At 45.0% G+C, this 17,267-nt stretch overlaps 1 protein-coding gene across 2 annotated transcripts; it reads left to right on the top strand.

The window, feature by feature from the left end:
- Positions 1-732: 732 nt before the first annotated feature.
- On the top strand, positions 733-16,829 carry micu3b (mitochondrial calcium uptake 3b). 2 transcript variants are annotated; one of them, XM_084683302.1, is made up of 15 exons: positions 733-984; positions 2,289-2,436; positions 4,159-4,190; positions 4,375-4,453; positions 6,234-6,281; positions 6,401-6,483; positions 6,575-6,646; positions 8,858-8,899; positions 10,999-11,094; positions 11,569-11,660; positions 11,893-12,064; positions 13,534-13,642; positions 13,775-13,932; positions 14,878-14,946; positions 15,606-16,829. In XM_084683302.1, the coding sequence occupies exons 1-14, from the start codon at positions 736-738 to the stop codon at positions 14,944-14,946; spliced, it is 1,449 nt and encodes a 482-aa protein (XP_084539428.1). In that variant the 5' UTR covers positions 733-735; the 3' UTR covers positions 15,606-16,829. The 2 variants fall into 2 exon arrangements, with proteins under 2 accessions (XP_084539428.1, XP_084539421.1); XM_084683295.1 differs by lacking the exon at positions 10,999-11,094.
- The last annotated feature ends 438 nt before the right edge of the window (positions 16,830-17,267 follow it).

Raw genomic sequence — 17,267 nt, 5'->3', positions numbered from 1 at the left:
ATCAGAATTTTTTACAGCTAGTGCTGGAAATACATAAGTCCCAAACGTCCAGTCAAAGGATGAGGGTGTACTAATAACCTCAGCTGTTCAGGTGAGGAGCTGCTGAAGTTTGTGTTCAGAGTGGCTCGAGTGGTGAGGCAGGTGCAAAACGACTGCGAGCACTGTTAGTGGGCGGGGCTGTCAGTTCAGACGTGCCTTGGCAAATATTTTTTTTCCCTTCTGAGGTACTAAATAAATGAAGGGGTCGAGAGACTTAGAGAGAAAGACAGAGAGAGAGAGAGAGAGAGAGAGAGAGATAGAGAGAGAGAGAGAGAGAGAGAGAGAGAGAGAGAGAGAGAGAGAGAGAGAGAGAGAGAGAGAGAGAGAGAGAGAGTGTGTTTTGGAGGTGTCTGATTGATCGGAAAGCTTATGAGTAGGAAAATGATAACATAGCTATCGCATGGTGTAAACAGCAATAGCATCATATGCCCAAGATTTGGAGATTATTCATAGAAAACCTCTTCCACACGTCCATCTTGCACTCATTTCAGCAGGCTATAGATCAAACTTGTATTTATATTTACTTTTTTAAGCTATCCATACAATACCTTCCAATTATCAAAACAACTTGAACGAGCAGTGTCCTTCCTCGGAAACGATATTCAGGTGAACCGGGGAGAAGCAACAACAGCTCTCGCGATGAGAGAGAGAGGGCAGCCTTCAGCGGTCTCTCATGACACTTCAATAAATACAACTATGGCTGCCCTTCGTAGACTTATTTCCACGTTTACCAATTTCACATACACACCAGGCAGGTTTGCTGGAGCGAAACAACAATTTCAGACAACAAAAACATTGAAACTTATTACAACTGGAGTGTGCCTTGCCACCGGTGCTGGAATAGCACATTATTGCAATGCAATCCATAATTTGCGCATAGCACTGGCGAGTGAAATCGGTGGACGGTGGCTTCTCTCTCTACCATCAGTATCTGCGAAAGATAAGGTACGGTATACGTTAACCAATATCTTGGTAATAGCATGAGCACGCTTATTACGTAAAGTACCCCCATACGGTAGATAATCATAAACCATAGGCAACTACAAATACGATTTAAAGCATTTCCAGTGCACGAGCCTTTATCGGAAGCCATGCCATTTCAAACGCGCTATTCATGTGATATTCACATTGGGATAGTAAAACACAAGTGAATAATGACAGAATTATGACAATGGCAGTGTTGTGGATTAACATTAACAGAGATGTCCCAAACGCAGATGCCGTCCCATTCTTAAAGCGTCGCTCTCCACAACACAGGGTGCTGAAATAGGCAATAAACTGTCAGCTTCGTAAATTTTGTGTCACGTGATTTGTAAAATAAACAATATAAAACGGCCCCAGTTAAATTTCCCCTTTATGTAACAAAAAAAACTTTCACTCAATGTTACTGCTTGTGTTTAAGAGCAAACACACATTGGATAAAAACGACTGCATATTGACAAATAGCTTTATTATAATGTGAAATCAAGTCAAACCTGTATATCCTTTAAATTGTTGCCACTTTTGTTTTAAACTCTGCATTGCAAACAGCCAGTTTCGGAGACCAGGAAATGGTGTAAATGGTAATTGGTTTACAAGCCTGTCCAGTAACACTATGTTCCCTATTTGTCACCACGTAACAATTCAGAATCTGGGGCAGTGGAAGTTGGTGCGGTGCAGTGGGGGTTAGGGAGGGGGTGGGAATGGTGGTGGCATGTAACCTTGACTGGTGGTTTTAGCATCAGGAATCCAGGGAGGGACCAAGTGTAACTGGACACGAGGGACTTGGCAAAGGGGCTGACATTTGATGGCATGAGTGTGTGTGTGTCTGGTGGGGGAGTTACAGGGGGGTTAATGGGTAAGAAGGGGATGGAAGGGGGGCCTGGGACTGGGGTGATGCTAGGGGGGAGGCTTACATTCCCTGGGTGTTTGCTGTGTGCCCAAGTGGGCTGGCAGCCCTCCACCAGGGAGAGAGATCCTCTCTGTCTTCACCAGACTACAGATAGACCTGGGCTTGTAGGGACATTATATGCTGCTGTGCGATTCATCTCTGGCTTTGCATAGCTCCTGGCCCATCCATGGATATCTTTGTTTGTCTTTGTCTACCTGTGGACTTTCATGATTGTTTGGCCCAATGACAACCTTATGTCAACAAAGTAAACAAACATTGTTTGTCAAACTGTTTAATTATTGTGTTCATCCATGTTTTCTATATATTTGTTAAATGCGTGTGTGTGAGTTTGCCTTTGTCTGTTTGCTTGTTTCTCTAGGCCAAGACGTATGACCTGGATGACGATGACGTGTACATGTCCTCCCATGAGAACAGGTTCCGGATGTTCAGCTCTGTGGAGTACGAGGGTCAGCTCTTCATGACCCCTCTGAACTTCATAGAGTCCGTCACCATGAGCGAACCCAAGAGTGAGTAACGACGGCCAAACCCTCTCCACCTCCCCCACCCTTGGCATCCATTCATTCTGAATGAATTATGGTCGAGTTCAACTGGTTTCATCCCCCTGCCATAGAGATTGAGATTATATTTATCTCTGTGGTCAGATGTTCATTTTATTGTATAATGCCTTGGAGTGGGCATGGAGTAGCTTTTGATAGGTTAGAAGGTGAGCAGTCACAGTACCTGCATAGAGACATACATCCTGACCAGCAGGAAGTATTTTAGGGCTCATTTTCACTGCACCGTACTCAGAAAGGTGGGTGGGCAAGAAACAAATGTTTCACAGTGGATATCTCTTACACAAAGGAGGTTATTTGAATTGGCTTATGTTGTAAATAGAGGATGGAAAGGAGTAATGAGGTGAAACTGTCAAATGTTCATGGTCCCTTCGGCATGTAATTATAGACACATATCATAAATATATCATGGGTAGCATCAATGGGAACTTCATACATGGCCTTATCCATCTCCGTTTGCTCTTCCTAAAGGCAAGTGTGTTACGAGAAGTATCATTTTGAATGGTTTTATTCCATGGCTGTAAAAAAATAGCTTTGTTTTCGATGCCCCTTGGGATGTTTAAAATGTATGGACTTTTTCCATCCTACTCTCATATACATCCCTTACATTCTATCGTGGATTCACTACGGAACAGATGTTTTCATATGGCCAAATAGCCACGTGTTGTGTCACCATTACATTTTCCAAACCAAGTACCTCCTTTTTTCAGCAAAGGAACAAAGGCCAAGATCCATGGACTTTTACCAGAATGGTTACCAAGAGAAAAGGGGGAGCATGTAAAGTACTTGGAAAGAATTCCCTGTATACTTTGAGCTGTATTGGTTTTAATCTGGCCTATGTAAATGGAATGTTCTTTGCTAGTGATTTTAATGATTTGGGTTTGATTAGGATCCTGCCACAGCAAATACGCACAGACAGTCTTGAAGTGTTCTTCGACCGGGGCTTAATGGCCTGTCTGTGGGGAAAGGCACCAGCACACTGCTGATCCCCATTGTTGAGGATAGGTGGATGTAGAATAAAAGTGCTCCAAGCCTCTGTGGATGTAAAGTCCAGACATAGCTTTACTCCCTGTAGCTCTTTCAGGGTGCCTTCAGTGTTCTCAGTCAGAAGAGGAAAACCTCAGCCAGTCCTTTAACCTGTACTTTAACCAAACCATCAAACATCACACTGTGTGAAGCTCAAGGGGTTGAGAAGGGCCCTTATCTTTATTTGTCTGTCCAGACACCTGTCATTGCTAGAGAGCTGACATATTGGGTCATTATAATCTCACTGGGTAGACAAGGCCTTAAAATGTGTCAGTAGAAGGTTCTAGGGAGGTTTATCATGAGAGGGCACTGAATCACACAGCCAGGTGATTTTATGAGGCCCTTGCCTTATCTTACGACCAGTAACATCTTTATAGACTATTGGAATGTCCTTCCACAGATATAACACTTATTATTTCCTTTAGTCCTGTTGAGTCAAGCTCCCCCAAAACTATCCTATTTTTTAATTTATTTTGTGTTTCCATTATATTCATCTAACTTCATATGTATATGACATCTGGTGATGTGATCTGGAGCCATGAAGGCCTGGCTACATGATGCGCCATCCTTCCTTGTTTTTATATTTTAAAATGTGATCAGAAACAACTATTGGTTAAATACATTGTATACATGTTTTTGTTTTTGTAGAAAGGAGGATTTGGAAATCTCTCTCAAAACAGGTGAGATGTGTTGTGCCTTTAGCACTGCATGTATAGAACAAGCATTTCTCCTTATCATAATAAAACTCAACTCCCTTTCTAGACACACATGTGAATGTTAGTCAGGATGTCATCTATTTTATTCATTTTGTATTCAAGTTTTTTCTGTGATTCACAAAAATATATCTTTCCTCTACGCTGTCAGGAACTGGAGAACATTCTGGAGAATACTCCACCTGTTTCTAAAGGGACCTCTAACTTGTTCAGAAACATGCGTGAACGAGGTGAGACTTCCATCCTTGAATACTTTGTCTACTGACACAGAAGTTGGGGCTCAAACAGAGTTCAGACAGGGTTGGTTGATTCACAATAAGGATCATTGCAATAATGCTATTTCCAAATACCAAGCAGAGCTGGACCAGAGTGCAGTCCATGCAGTAAATGCTATCTTATCTCTTCATCAATCTAGTGATATTGTGAATTTGGTGTCGGGTAACCTTAGATACCAGAAAATGTGCTGTAAAGACCATAAAGTAACCAATCTCTTAACAGGTCTACAAGGAACTATAAGGTTGATTTTTTTCTACTACAAAACCGAAAAACATTCCCTCACCTTCCTTCTCTTTCCTTCTCATTCCCTCACCTTCCTTCTCTTTCCTTCTCCACCCCTGTCGACTGCACCTCTGTGTTCAGGCACTCCGCCTGTGTTCCTGCTCTCCTCTCTCTCCCCTCCTGTTGCTTTAGCTAAGTGCCAATGTTGGGATTTGGGGCTTTTAATCCTGCCGTTAAAAGTTGCGGCTTTGCTTGAAAAAAGAGCCTGGATTGATCTGTGAACAAAGCCCCGCTTTAGAGAATGAGCGAGCTGTTTGAACCTCGGCTCTGTCGGGGCTTGTCCCGCCGGCCACCCCCTGATCACCATGGACATTATGAATCCTAAGAATGGGCTTGAATTACATCTCCGGGACTGCCACTCCATATGAAGTGTTCCTGTGGAATTTGTTGTATTGTCTGACAACATCTACTTGAGCTGAGAGACTGGGGCTGGGATGGGGTGGTGGGTGGTGGCAGGGGGCTGAGGTGAGTGTGTCTGTATGGGGGGCTCTTTCTTTCAGGGGGAAGGTGTGGGGGACTGAGTGAAACACAGCTGGATTCTTCAAGTTGTTTTTTTCTTCCCTCCAACCCATTTGAGCTAAAAAAATAAAAACCTCTTTGAAGCTAGAGAGCTGTAGTCATTTTCAGGTCAGGCGTTTTCACCAGACAGGTTCTCCATCTCCTATCTGATGAATCACGTCAGAGAGAGGAGATGCTCTGAGGACAGTGTTTGGGATAGACATAATCTCCAAATCAGATCAATGAAATCTATATTATCAGTGCTCTGTTACCATTGTCCAGGAGTGTTTGTCCTTCTCAGACGCATCCTTTATTCATGAGATCTTCCCTGCAGCAGACACCATACCTGAATCCTTTTCCCATAACAGCAGGAGCAGTCACCCAGAACTATCTGCTCAAGTCTCTATCTTCCCCCTCAAACAAAAGCTTGGGAATGCTTTCAGAGGCAGGGAGACTCCCCTCCTCGACCCGCCGAGATGGGCCCTGACGGTCTCTCTTCCTCTCTCTCAGTGTCACACACAACAAAGAGAGATGTAGGACACAAAGACGAACACAAACCTGAATCAGGCATCCTCAATCAGTGACAGATCGCTCGAGAATGTTTTACACCTTGTTATCCAAACAACGAGACGCTCTGAAGCCACAGGGTTTACATTTGTTTGGGTTTGTGTCCAGATAGGTCACCTCTGTTGTAAAGCCTCTGTTTATGTGAGGGGAACACCAACCATGAATTAAGAGGCACCTTTTAAGATGTTATCAATATGAAAGAGAAGATTACCCTGTTGTCTGAAGGCGTGCACTGTTTTAGAGGGTGTCTTTCTCATCGTCAGGGCATGACTTTGAACATCTGTAAACAATTCAGGATCGCCGTGTAGGTTCCTGGCTTTTGAAGTTTTAACTTAAAGAACCTTATAAAGTTCCTCAGTCAATGTAATATTTTGTATCACTTTTCAGGCATCATATGTTATACTGAGTACCTTTTCCTGCTTTGCATTTTGACAAGTAAGAATTTTTGTTTTTCTGTACACTCTTGTGTATCCTGCACATTTAAACTTCAACCTCCTGCTGAGCTCTTTCTATGAATCTGTACCTATCTATCTCCATGTTGTTTTCTTTAACAGAGCCCCATGCAGGCTTCAAGATTGCCTTCAACATGTTTGATGCAGATGGGAATCAAATGGTGGACAAACGGGAGTTCTTGGTGGTATAAGCCTCTATGTGCTCTAATTCTTCAGTGTAAGATAAAGCTCCTTGATAGGTTGTCTCTCTCCAACTTGTCTTTTCTGTCCATCTAGCTGAAAGAAATCTTCCGTAAGAAAAAGGACAAGAAAGAAGAGACAGAAGAATCTCACCTGCCTGATACACTGGTAAGCTCTGCTCTGACAGAGACACTGGTAAGCTCTGCTCTGACAGAGACACTGGTAAGCTCTGCTCTGACAGAGACACTGGTAAGCTCTGCTCTGACAGAGACACTGGTAAGCTCTGCTCTGACAGAGACACTGGTAAGCTCTGCTCTGACAGAGACACTGGTAAGCTCTGCTCTGACAGAGACACTGGTAAGCTCTGCTCTGACAGAGACACTGGTAAGCTCTGCTCTGACAGAGACACTGGTAAGCTCTGCTCTGACAGAGACACTGGTAAGCTCTGCTCTGACAGAGACACTGGTAAGCTCTGCTCTGACAGAGACACTGGTAAGCTCTGCTCTGACAGAGACACTGGTAAGCTCTGCTCTGACAGAGACACTGGTAAGCTCTGCTCTGACAGAGACACTGGTAAGCTCTGCTCTGACAGAGACACTGGTAAGCTCTGCTCTGACAGAGACACTGGTAAGCTCTGCTCTGACAGAGACACTGGTAAGCTCTGCTCTGACAGAGACACTGGTAAGCTCTGCTCTGACAGAGACACTGGTAAGCTCTGCTCTGACAGAGACACTGGTAAGCTCTGCTCTGACAGAGACACTGGTAAGCTCTGCTCTGACAGAGACACTGGTAAGCTCTGCTCTGACAGAGACACTGGTAAGCTCTGCTCTGACAGAGACACTGGTAAGCTCTGCTCTGACAGAGACACTGGTAAGCTCTGCTCTGACAGAGACACTGGTAAGCTCTGCTCTGACAGAGACACTGGTAAGCTCTGCTCTGACAGAGACACTGGTAAGCTCTGCTCTGACAGAGACACTGGTAAGCTCTGCTCTGACAGAGACACTGGTAAGCTCTGCTCTGACAGAGACACTGGTAAGCTCTGCTCTGACAGAGACACTGGTAAGCTCTGCTCTGACAGAGACACTGGTAAGCTCTGCTCTGACAGAGACACTGGTAAGCTCTGCTCTGACAGAGACACTGGTAAGCTCTGCTCTGACAGAGACACTGGTAAGCTCTGCTCTGACAGAGACACTGGTAAGCTCTGCTCTGACAGAGACACTGGTAAGCTCTGCTCTGACAGAGACACTGGTAAGCTCTGCTCTGACAGAGACACTGGTAAGCTCTGCTCTGACAGAGACACTGGTAAGCTCTGCTCTGACAGAGACACTGGTAAGCTCTGCTCTGACAGAGACACTGGTAAGCTCTGCTCTGACAGAGACACTGGTAAGCTCTGCTCTGACAGAGACACTGGTAAGCTCTGCTCTGACAGAGACACTGGTAAGCTCTGCTCTGACAGAGACACTGGTAAGCTCTGCTCTGACAGAGACACTGGTAAGCTCTGCTCTGACAGAGACACTGGTAAGCTCTGCTCTGACAGAGACACTGGTAAGCTCTGCTCTGACAGAGACACTGGTAAGCTCTGCTCTGACAGAGACACTGGTAAGCTCTGCTCTGACAGAGACACTGGTAAGCTCTGCTCTGACAGAGACACTGGTAAGCTCTGCTCTGACAGAGACACTGGTAAGCTCTGCTCTGACAGAGACACTGGTAAGCTCTGCTCTGACAGAGACAATGGGCTTACCAGGCATCAATTCCTCTTACTCACCGGTATGTGCAAAATTTGGGCAGGAAATGTGAGGGATGGTAAACTCCTAGTGAACGTGCACGTGTGTGTACATGTGGTGGATGTATGTATGCTGTGTATGTGCATATGTGTCTGTGTGTGGGTGTATAAGTGTCCATGTGTGTGCGTGTGTGTCTGCTGTGTGGTGGATGTGGTGGGCACAGAGGAAAAGGTGCCCTGAGGCTTTCATCTGTTGCACAGCCGTGTGCTGTATGCAGGTGGACGTAAACAGGAGGGTTTGAGTGATAAGAGAAGTCCTCTGACATCTTATCACCACCAGCACAATCCCACTAAATCACTGAACCAGTGCCTGGACTGGGCATCTCTGCACAGCCTGTCATCAAACCAAAGTCATTTTTAACTTTCAGATTCGGAACTATACTGAATATAGCTGTTAGATGACTATTTGACGTTTTGCGTTTTGGAGAGCACATTAGAGTAAATGGAAATGAATACTGTCCTCAGCATGATATAACATGTCTCTCTCTCTCTCTCTCTCTCTCTCTCTCTCTCTCTCTCTCTCTCTCTCTCTCTCTCTCTCTCTCTCTCTCTCTGTGCCTTTTTTCTCTCCGCATTTTTCTCTTCTCGCAATTTAGAGCCTGCGACTGTATGGACACCGGGAGCCCCATGCACAGACAGTATGTATTTCTGAGTCTAATGTGCTTTGTTACCCGCCCTACACCATGTTCTACTGCATGAGGCCATGTGAGAGACGTGACATGAGCTGGGCCTGGTTACCTCAGCCAGCTCCTGAGTAATGTGTGAGATGGGCAGACCGTCACGCGAGTCAGGAGGAAGGACAATGTAGCCCTAATGGACCTTCTAGTCAAACACTGTCTGACACATTCTAGTGTGTGTGTGTGTGTGTGTGTGTGTGTGTCTGTACATGTGTACCTGCATGCGTATCTAAGCATGTGTGTGCATGTGTCAGCGTGTTTTTGTGCGTGTACGCACATATGTGTGTGTGTCCGTGTGTGTGTCCGTGTGTGTGTGTGTGTGTGTGTGTGTGTGTGTGTGTGTGTGTGTGTGTGAACCAGACCGCTCCTGCAGGGCAGATGATTTATGTTCTGGTCTGCTGTCAGGGGAGCTAGCTGAGCTACGAGCGTGGAGATCCCACTTCAAAAGACGTTTACCCGGAGACTGACAGTGTGCCCCTGGACCCCCATGTTTTATTTTTACAGTTTCTTGAAAAGTGGTATTTGGGCTCAGGTTACCTTTTGTTGAGGGCTTGACCATGCAGCTCGCCATGCCAGTCACCCAGAGGCAGCCCTGCCAGAGCGGGCGTCTGAACCAGCCCCACACTGCAGCATCTGCACGGCTCACAGAAAGACAAACTGTGCTCCGTCTGTGTTTGAACACCTTGAGGTGTGTCCTCTTTTTTGTTTTGATTGGTTCTGCATTACCTCAGGTATCCTTCCAGGGAAGGGAGAACAAGAATAAAAAATCAAACCTTTTCAGACTCACATGACAGGTGTGGAGGGTCCTGCGGTCGGGCTTTCCCCCAGGATCCTAATTACAAGTGTATCTGCCTCTTTTCATGGACGAGGTGGGGAAGGAGCGGCACATTGAAGAGTGGCCCGTCAATGGCTGTGGGACCGAGCCATAGACGTGTCTGTAGTGAGGGCTGCTCAAGCACAGGGGCAGAGCACTGTTGGAACAGCTGTCTCTCACCTCCCTCACACGAAATGGTAGATCAAATGAATTACATAAAGAAATATTTTGAAATGAAGCCAGACACACTTGGGAACGTGTTTGGGGGGGGGGGGGGGGGTTTGTATGTGAGAGTGTGCTTGTGTGTGTGTTCTTGTGTGTGTGCTTGTGTGTTTGTGTGTGTGTGTGTGTGTGTGTGTCAGGCAGTGTTCAGACTTGAGAGTCATGGAACAGCGGCCAAAAACGATGTGCTGATCGAAAGAAACATAGGTATCCACAGACTGTTTTCCTTCACAGTCAGTTACTGCCACAGAACCGGAGCATATCTACCTTTTTTTTTAAGGCACTGTAGGAATATTCTTTTAAACAATCCATCTATAGCCTGAATTTAAATGATTTAAATTGCCCTTGATCATACAAAAGAGGAAAGGCTTCACATTTGATAGGGTGCAACCCGCTGTTACTTTTAGGAGAAAGTTTTTCACTTTGGTCAGGGTGGGCCTGGAGCACACGAACAATGAACAAAGAAAGACATCATTCCAAATAAAAATTGTTTTTTTATTTAATCAGAATCTGATCCCATTTCACAAGCGTGGATGAAAGGCGCACCATAGCAGCCTGCATTTAGCTGGCAGCTAGATATCCAAGGTTGTTGTACTGGGTGGATTCAGTTACACAGTTAACCTGGCATGAATCACCCTTCAGCCCTTCACGCCTAGTGTGTGTTGGACACATGCAGCTGTCTGGGCCTGGATTCCGCGCCAGGATGCTGAGGCACAGAGCGGACTCCTCTTTATTGATGACGGCCTCTTTCATCGCCCTCCCCCCCTCCCTCAGATAAGAGGAGTGAGGAGGCTGTCCCAGAGTTACACCTGAACGTCTGTCTGTCCCTCTCATCCACAGTATCATACTCAGCTGTCTGCGTTTCTGCCCGTCTGTCTGTCCCTCTGCCTGTCTGCCCCTCTGCATGTCTGTCTGACTGTGAGTCCTGCAAACTGTCTGTGTGTTCCTCTGCCTGTCTGTTCCTCTGTCTAACTGGCTGGGTGGACGTGTTGTTCTAATGGCTGTGCTTCCACCGCCGCTACAGGTGCTTAGACAGGAGCCCTTGGAGTTAGAGCCCAGGGGCATGTGGGATGTTCTGAGACGAGGGGCGAGCCAAGTTCTCTTCTCTGATCTGGCAGAGGTACCAATATCGTCTCAGCTCTTGTTTATTCATTACTACCATGTTAACAGGTGGGAAAAGGTGGAGGCCTTAAGGTGTAAATCTGAAACTGTGGAGATATGAACATTCTATGGACAATCCTTATATCATGGTGTAGTTAGTCTGTTGTTCATAATAGATAGACTGGTGGAGAGATTAATCCTAAACATGGATGACAGGAGAAGAGATGATCCTTAAACATTTGCAAAGTTATTTTTTGACAAAACTGTTTCATAGACAAAACGTGCTGGTAATACAGAACACAGAATAATCATGTGACAGCTCTCTGAGTAACTAGGTAAACAGTTTGTGAGTTTTCTTTGGAACGTCTTTTTGCATGGTTTGACATGCATGTGGGTGTGTGTGTGTGCTAACTAAACACTATGAATCAGTGTGGCATGGATGAAGGATAATGAAGTCTAGTGACAGACTTCTCTTTTTTGTTTGCCTTCACAGAACATTGTTGAAGATATGATGGACACAACACTGTTGGTGCATTTCTTTGGGAAGAAAGGAAAGGCAGAGTTAAATTTTGACGATTTTTACAGGCAAGTAATAAGTCAACGTTTGATATATCAAGAGGCCCATTTACCCTTAGATATTGCAATGATTTCAGTCATGTAATTGAGATTAATGACACACTCATCCTCACGGTAGCAGCTTCAGTCACTTTGTCAGGAGTCCCCAGTATGTGTGAATGTGTGTGATGGAGTCGCTGGTGGCGTATCCTGTCAGCAGAGCCTGTTCTTCTCTCTCAACCCCCCCCCCCCCCCCCTTCAGTTTCATGGACAACCTGCAGACAGAGGTGCTTGAGATTGAGTTCCTGTCCTACTCCCGGGGCCTGCCCACCATCAGTGAGGAAGACTTCGCCAGGATCCTGCTCCGCTACACCAACGTGGAAAACATCAGCGCCCACTTAGAGAACATGCGTCAGAGCATACCTGACGAAAAGGTTAGCGCCTTATTCTGCTCTCTCTCTCATGCCCCGAAGACCCTCCCCCCCACCACCCCTCCAACTCAGACTGCCTCCGCCCCCCACCCCTGTACTTACCCAAACCTCCCCTGCCTCACACACCCCTTCTCACCTCTTTGCCCTCTCCTGACTCACCACTTACTACCAACTCACACCTCTCAACCCCTTGATTTCTTAGACCAAACATTCCATATAGGACACAAGGAAGCTCTGTTATAGGTCAATGTCTTGTTTGGGAGGAACAATGTTTTTTTAGAGTACACACAAATCCAGGCTTTCCTTATTCCCTTAAATTGGTATTTGGAATTTATTATTATCAATTATTAATCATTCAAACATTCAATAGCATTCCTATTTTTTTCTGAATGAAGAAACAGACATACTGTTAATGTTTATCATAAAGTAATAAATATTATATTAACTAGGCACAGTGCCTCAGAATCTACCCACCAAATGGTTGACTTACCATGCAGTCCTAAGAGACTCAGAGCTAGTTGTTGATTGAAATGTGAACACTTCGCGGTTTGTTTTCTCCTTGGCACGTTGACCCGCGCATTAAGAGGTTAGCGTCTTACCTGGCACCTGAGTAGCGTGTTGCTAGATCTCCATTCACAATCAAGTGGCTCCCCTCATTAACTGAAGACAAATTTTATGGAGCCCAACTTGTTAAAAAAGCAAGGCGTCATAGATTACTCACAACTTCATTTGTTAAGGCTCTGGGTGTGAGGAGGCTGTGAGGAGGAGGGGGGCAGGAGGCCCTGGAGCCATGGAAGAGAAGCTAGTAGCAGTGGGATGGTTGAGTGGAGATCAATAGGCCTCAGCGTTTGAGTCGTCAGCCAGCCCTGAGATGTTTTGGGATTCATCCTTTTTGTTTTTGTTTATTTAAGTATCGGGTTAATCTGCTTTAGAAAAGTCTGCAAAATGGCCTGACCCCCCACCCCCTCCCCCCTTATCTCAACGCTGACAGCTCAACGTGTCCGTACTGGGGAGGGGGTGCGGGGGCTGGGGCTGGGGTGTATACTCTGTGTGTTTGGCTAAGTTATTTTCTGCCTTCGGAGCTGTTATCTTTCTGATGTCTTCAAGGTCCCGCGGACACTAAAGGCTTGCCCCTGGTTTAAGTGAGGTAGATTATGTGTCGTGTGAAGTGCAGCAGCATTATCTGTCCTCCCCCTACACCCCCCCTACAGCCTCCCCACTACCACCCCTCCCCTTCTGTGTCGGTGTTGGGACATCTAGTCATCTTGCTTTATGTGTCACTCCTCTAGGACTTCTCACACTCTTTTAGCACCTTTTTTACTTCACAGATAGAACACAGATATCCCTTTAGCTTGCTAATAATAACTGTGTCACTAGCATCTAGCATTAGCATTTGTTTTTTTTTATCCTGTTTTCATCCAGTTTATAATTTGAAACAAAAACTTCAACCGTGACATTGTTTCCTGCTACAGGGCATCACATTTGAGGAGTTCCGATGCTTCTTCCAGTTCCTCAACAACCTTGAGGATTTTGCCATCGCCATGCAGATGTACAACTTTGCGAATCGCTCTATTGGCCAAGGTCGGCGCTAAGTTCACAACTTAACATCACACTTTCACTCCCTACATTTCTAGCACATATTCATTCATTTGACATCAATAATGAACTCTAATCAATCACATCTTATTGATTTGTTGTCGTGGGGCTACTCAGATGAGTTTACGCGTGCGGTCTACGTAGCCACTGGCCTCAAGCTGACTCGCCATCTGGTCAACACAGTCTTCAAGATTTTTGATGAGGACCACGACGACAAGCTGAGCTACAAGGAGTTCATCGGTGTCATGAAGGACCGTCTGCACCGCAGCGAGAGGGTACGTGAGCTTCCTTCATCAGGGTTGTGTCAGTGCCATTCATCTCTAATTGTATGTCACCAAAGGTGGCACCCCAGTCCCCCTCTAACCCAGTACACTCGAATCAACTGCACACTGACTGCAGTCGAGTGCCCCCTGCCCCCACACTTAAGCCCCTTACCACCACTCCAAACTAGCTCCCCAGCCCACTACATTTCCCCACCATGTAGTCCACTTACCCAGCCCACCTACTCACCTCCCTGGCCTCCCCCTGGCCTCCCCCAGGCCTCCCCCTGGCCTCCCCAGACCTCCCCCTGGCCTCCCCCAGGCCTCCCCCTGGCCTCTCCTCGGAGTCTGAAGACCTCTGGTACTGAGGAGGTGGAGTCAGCCCTGTGTGTGAGGCCTCCACAGTAGCACCCTCTGTTTTGAGCAGAAAGGCCCAGTGTTATCTGTCTATCTGTCACCTACATTCTTAATGTGTAATCTCCCAAGGCAACTAACTGTGGTGGGGCAGGGGCTGAGTGGAGCTGTCCGGAGAAGGACACTGACTCATGAAGGAACCATGTGAATTTGATCAAATGACAACACTGACATTAAAATATGCCCAGATTCTATAAATATGATACTTGGGTCATTCTTTCTGCCTGAGTTATGATATTTTTTGACACACTTGTGTGTTTGACAGTGCTTGGTTGTTACTAATGTATACAAATGTTGTTTTCATATGTTGTTTTACAGTGCTTACATGGATACCTTTACTGTGCTTAAATTGAGACCGTTGTCTTGATTTGTCTAACAAGTGCTTTGCGGTTCACATTGGAGGAAGGATTTGATTTTGTATGTTTTGCTGCCATCTTGTGGATAATAATGTCTCTATCGCTTTCTGTCTCTCATTCTCTATGTCTTTCTCCCTTCTTCTAATCTCTCCATGACACACATACACACACACACACACACACATTGCAGGGATTTAAAGTGGACGAGAAGTTCATGTCGTTCAAGTCCTGCCTGAAGAAGCAGCTCTCTGGGAAATAGGTATAGTACATACAGTGGACGCCGTGCATAGATGCTGTAATTATTTTAAAAATGCTTTTCTCTGTTTGAACTGGTTTTGTTCTTCAGCAGCATCAAGATGATTAAGATGTTTCTTGAGGCCCACACTGTCTGACCAGCAGGCTAGAGTTACACTGTAATATTAACACCCGATCAACTGCTACCAGACACCAGCTTAACTCAGCATGCAGGAGCAGAGAGCAGTGTAGTGTAAGCCCTGATAAATGTTTCAAAGGAAGTGCACCGTCAAACAAGGGCCCAATAGTCTTTCTTGATGAAACACAAGCTCGGGTATGTTTGTCATAGAATCTACATACATACTTAGCGCACAATGTTGAAAGATCCTGAACAGAACATTGTTTCCTTTTTCTTTTCTTTTTGCTTGAAAAGAACATTGTGTTTTTAAAACTGATGTTTTATTCTTAAAAAAAAAAGACATAGATTGCTTTCTGGTCTATATAAATAAGTAAACATACAGTGTTGCCTCTGTGTGTTGTCGAGGGGACCTGATGTTATGCTCAGCAGTTTAGTTTCCCTTGTGGGTCTTACTGTAGTTGTGCAGGTGGTAGGTGGCTGTGTCATGCTACTGTATGTCTACCATTGTACTTCCTGATAAATACTTCTATTGATGATGTCACCAGGTGAAGACGCACAACCCCTTCCCTCCCCAAACCCTGGGTACAATCTCTAACCTCAGGGGAAATTCAACTCAACTGGGTTTTCTGCTCAACTTCAAGCAAGGAATGTGTGCAAGAATTTGTTGCTACCCATATCAGCTAATCTGATATGGGTGCAGTTCTTATGTACCTAAATAGATATTCCTGCTAGATTTTAGACTGTACTGAAAGAAACAATCAATGCTACGTAGTAGTAATGGTTAAAGACAATCTTAGAAATTATTAATTGCTCTGATTGTATTTAGGCTTGTTTTTCGACTAGATTGTTGAACTGTCCCTTTAAACAGCCCTGTTCTCTTCAAGCAAATAAGTCACCCAAAGTGAAATCTCAGTGTGTTATTTATATGTTTATTTATTCATTCATCTGTATATGCATTCATTATACATTTGTTTATTCATTTAACACTGGAAGTCTTAATTTCACACAAAGAGTTGTTTGTGACAGGCTCCAGCAACAGCATGTGTATTGCTGCGTGTGGTTCACTCTGCCTCTTAGCCTGTTAATCTGTCTCTACAGTGGACACATTGCTAACATAGTTTCTCCCAGCCTGTTTGCAGGCTCTCTGATCCAATCAGTTGCTGGCAGGGACAGCATCTCTCCCTCGCAGCACCACAGTGCTTTCAGACATCCTCATTTCCATAATACAATGGAGAAATTACATTTATACTACTCACATGGATAACTGGAGAAGACACCTTAATGCTGAGATTATTCATCTCATCAGTTTATTTATCAGTGTGGGTGTCTTTGAAAAATCTAAGAACCCCTTCCTATTCAACTCTCAATGCTTATTCATACACATTTATTCTGTACACATCATCAAGGGTTTTAAGTGTTGTTTTGATAGACCAGGTCACATCAGATTTGCCTTGGGGGGGTCTCCTTAGTGAGAACACACTTGGATTGCTCATGCTGCAGTCTCCCTACATCATCTGATATGTTACATATCAGATCAAATTCATGTGTTTGTTGACTTACAGTATCCTAATACTTCCTTTGCATGAGACTGCATAGAAGTCCTTTGTCAATGTAATTTGAATGTCATAAATGGATTCCCTTAGTCTACCTCTTAAAACCTTTCAGAAGCCATAAATCTCAGACTGATAGAACATAAAGTTGTGCTCATAGGGTTGCATAGCTCACAGGGTCTGTTATATTGAGTTAATAAATTAAGATTTAAATAGTTACCATTGGCTTTTCTTGTGTTCTGCCATAATATATGACTGCGTGCCTGTTTGTCTGTCTCTAATCTTTTCTTTCTTTCTTTCTTTCTCTCTCTCTCTCTCTCTCTCTCTCTCTCTCTCTCTCTCTCTCTCTCTCTCTCTCTCTCTCTCTCTCTCTCTCTCTCTCTCTCTCTCTCTCTGTCTCTCTCTCTCTCTCTCTCTCTCTCTCTCTCTCTCTCTCTCTCTCTGTCTCTCTCTCTCTGTCTCTCTCTCTGTCTCTCTCCCTGTCTCTCTCTCTCTCTCTCTCTCTCTCTCTCTCTCTCTCTGTGTCTCTGTCTCTCTCTGTCTCTCTCTCACACACACACAAATTAAATATGTATTTTTGTCACACATGAGATGTATATATGTCAAACGAGAAACGTTAATACCATCACAAATTATGTTGTGTAACAAATACTCCAA

Source organism: Hypomesus nipponensis, chromosome 1, assembly GCF_054491055.1.
Source record: "Hypomesus nipponensis isolate SF chromosome 1, ASM5449105v1, whole genome shotgun sequence".
NCBI lineage: Eukaryota > Metazoa > Chordata > Actinopteri > Osmeriformes > Osmeridae > Hypomesus > Hypomesus nipponensis.
The sequence above is the reverse complement of the archived record's forward strand: the minus strand, read 5'-3'. Positions and strand labels throughout refer to the sequence as shown.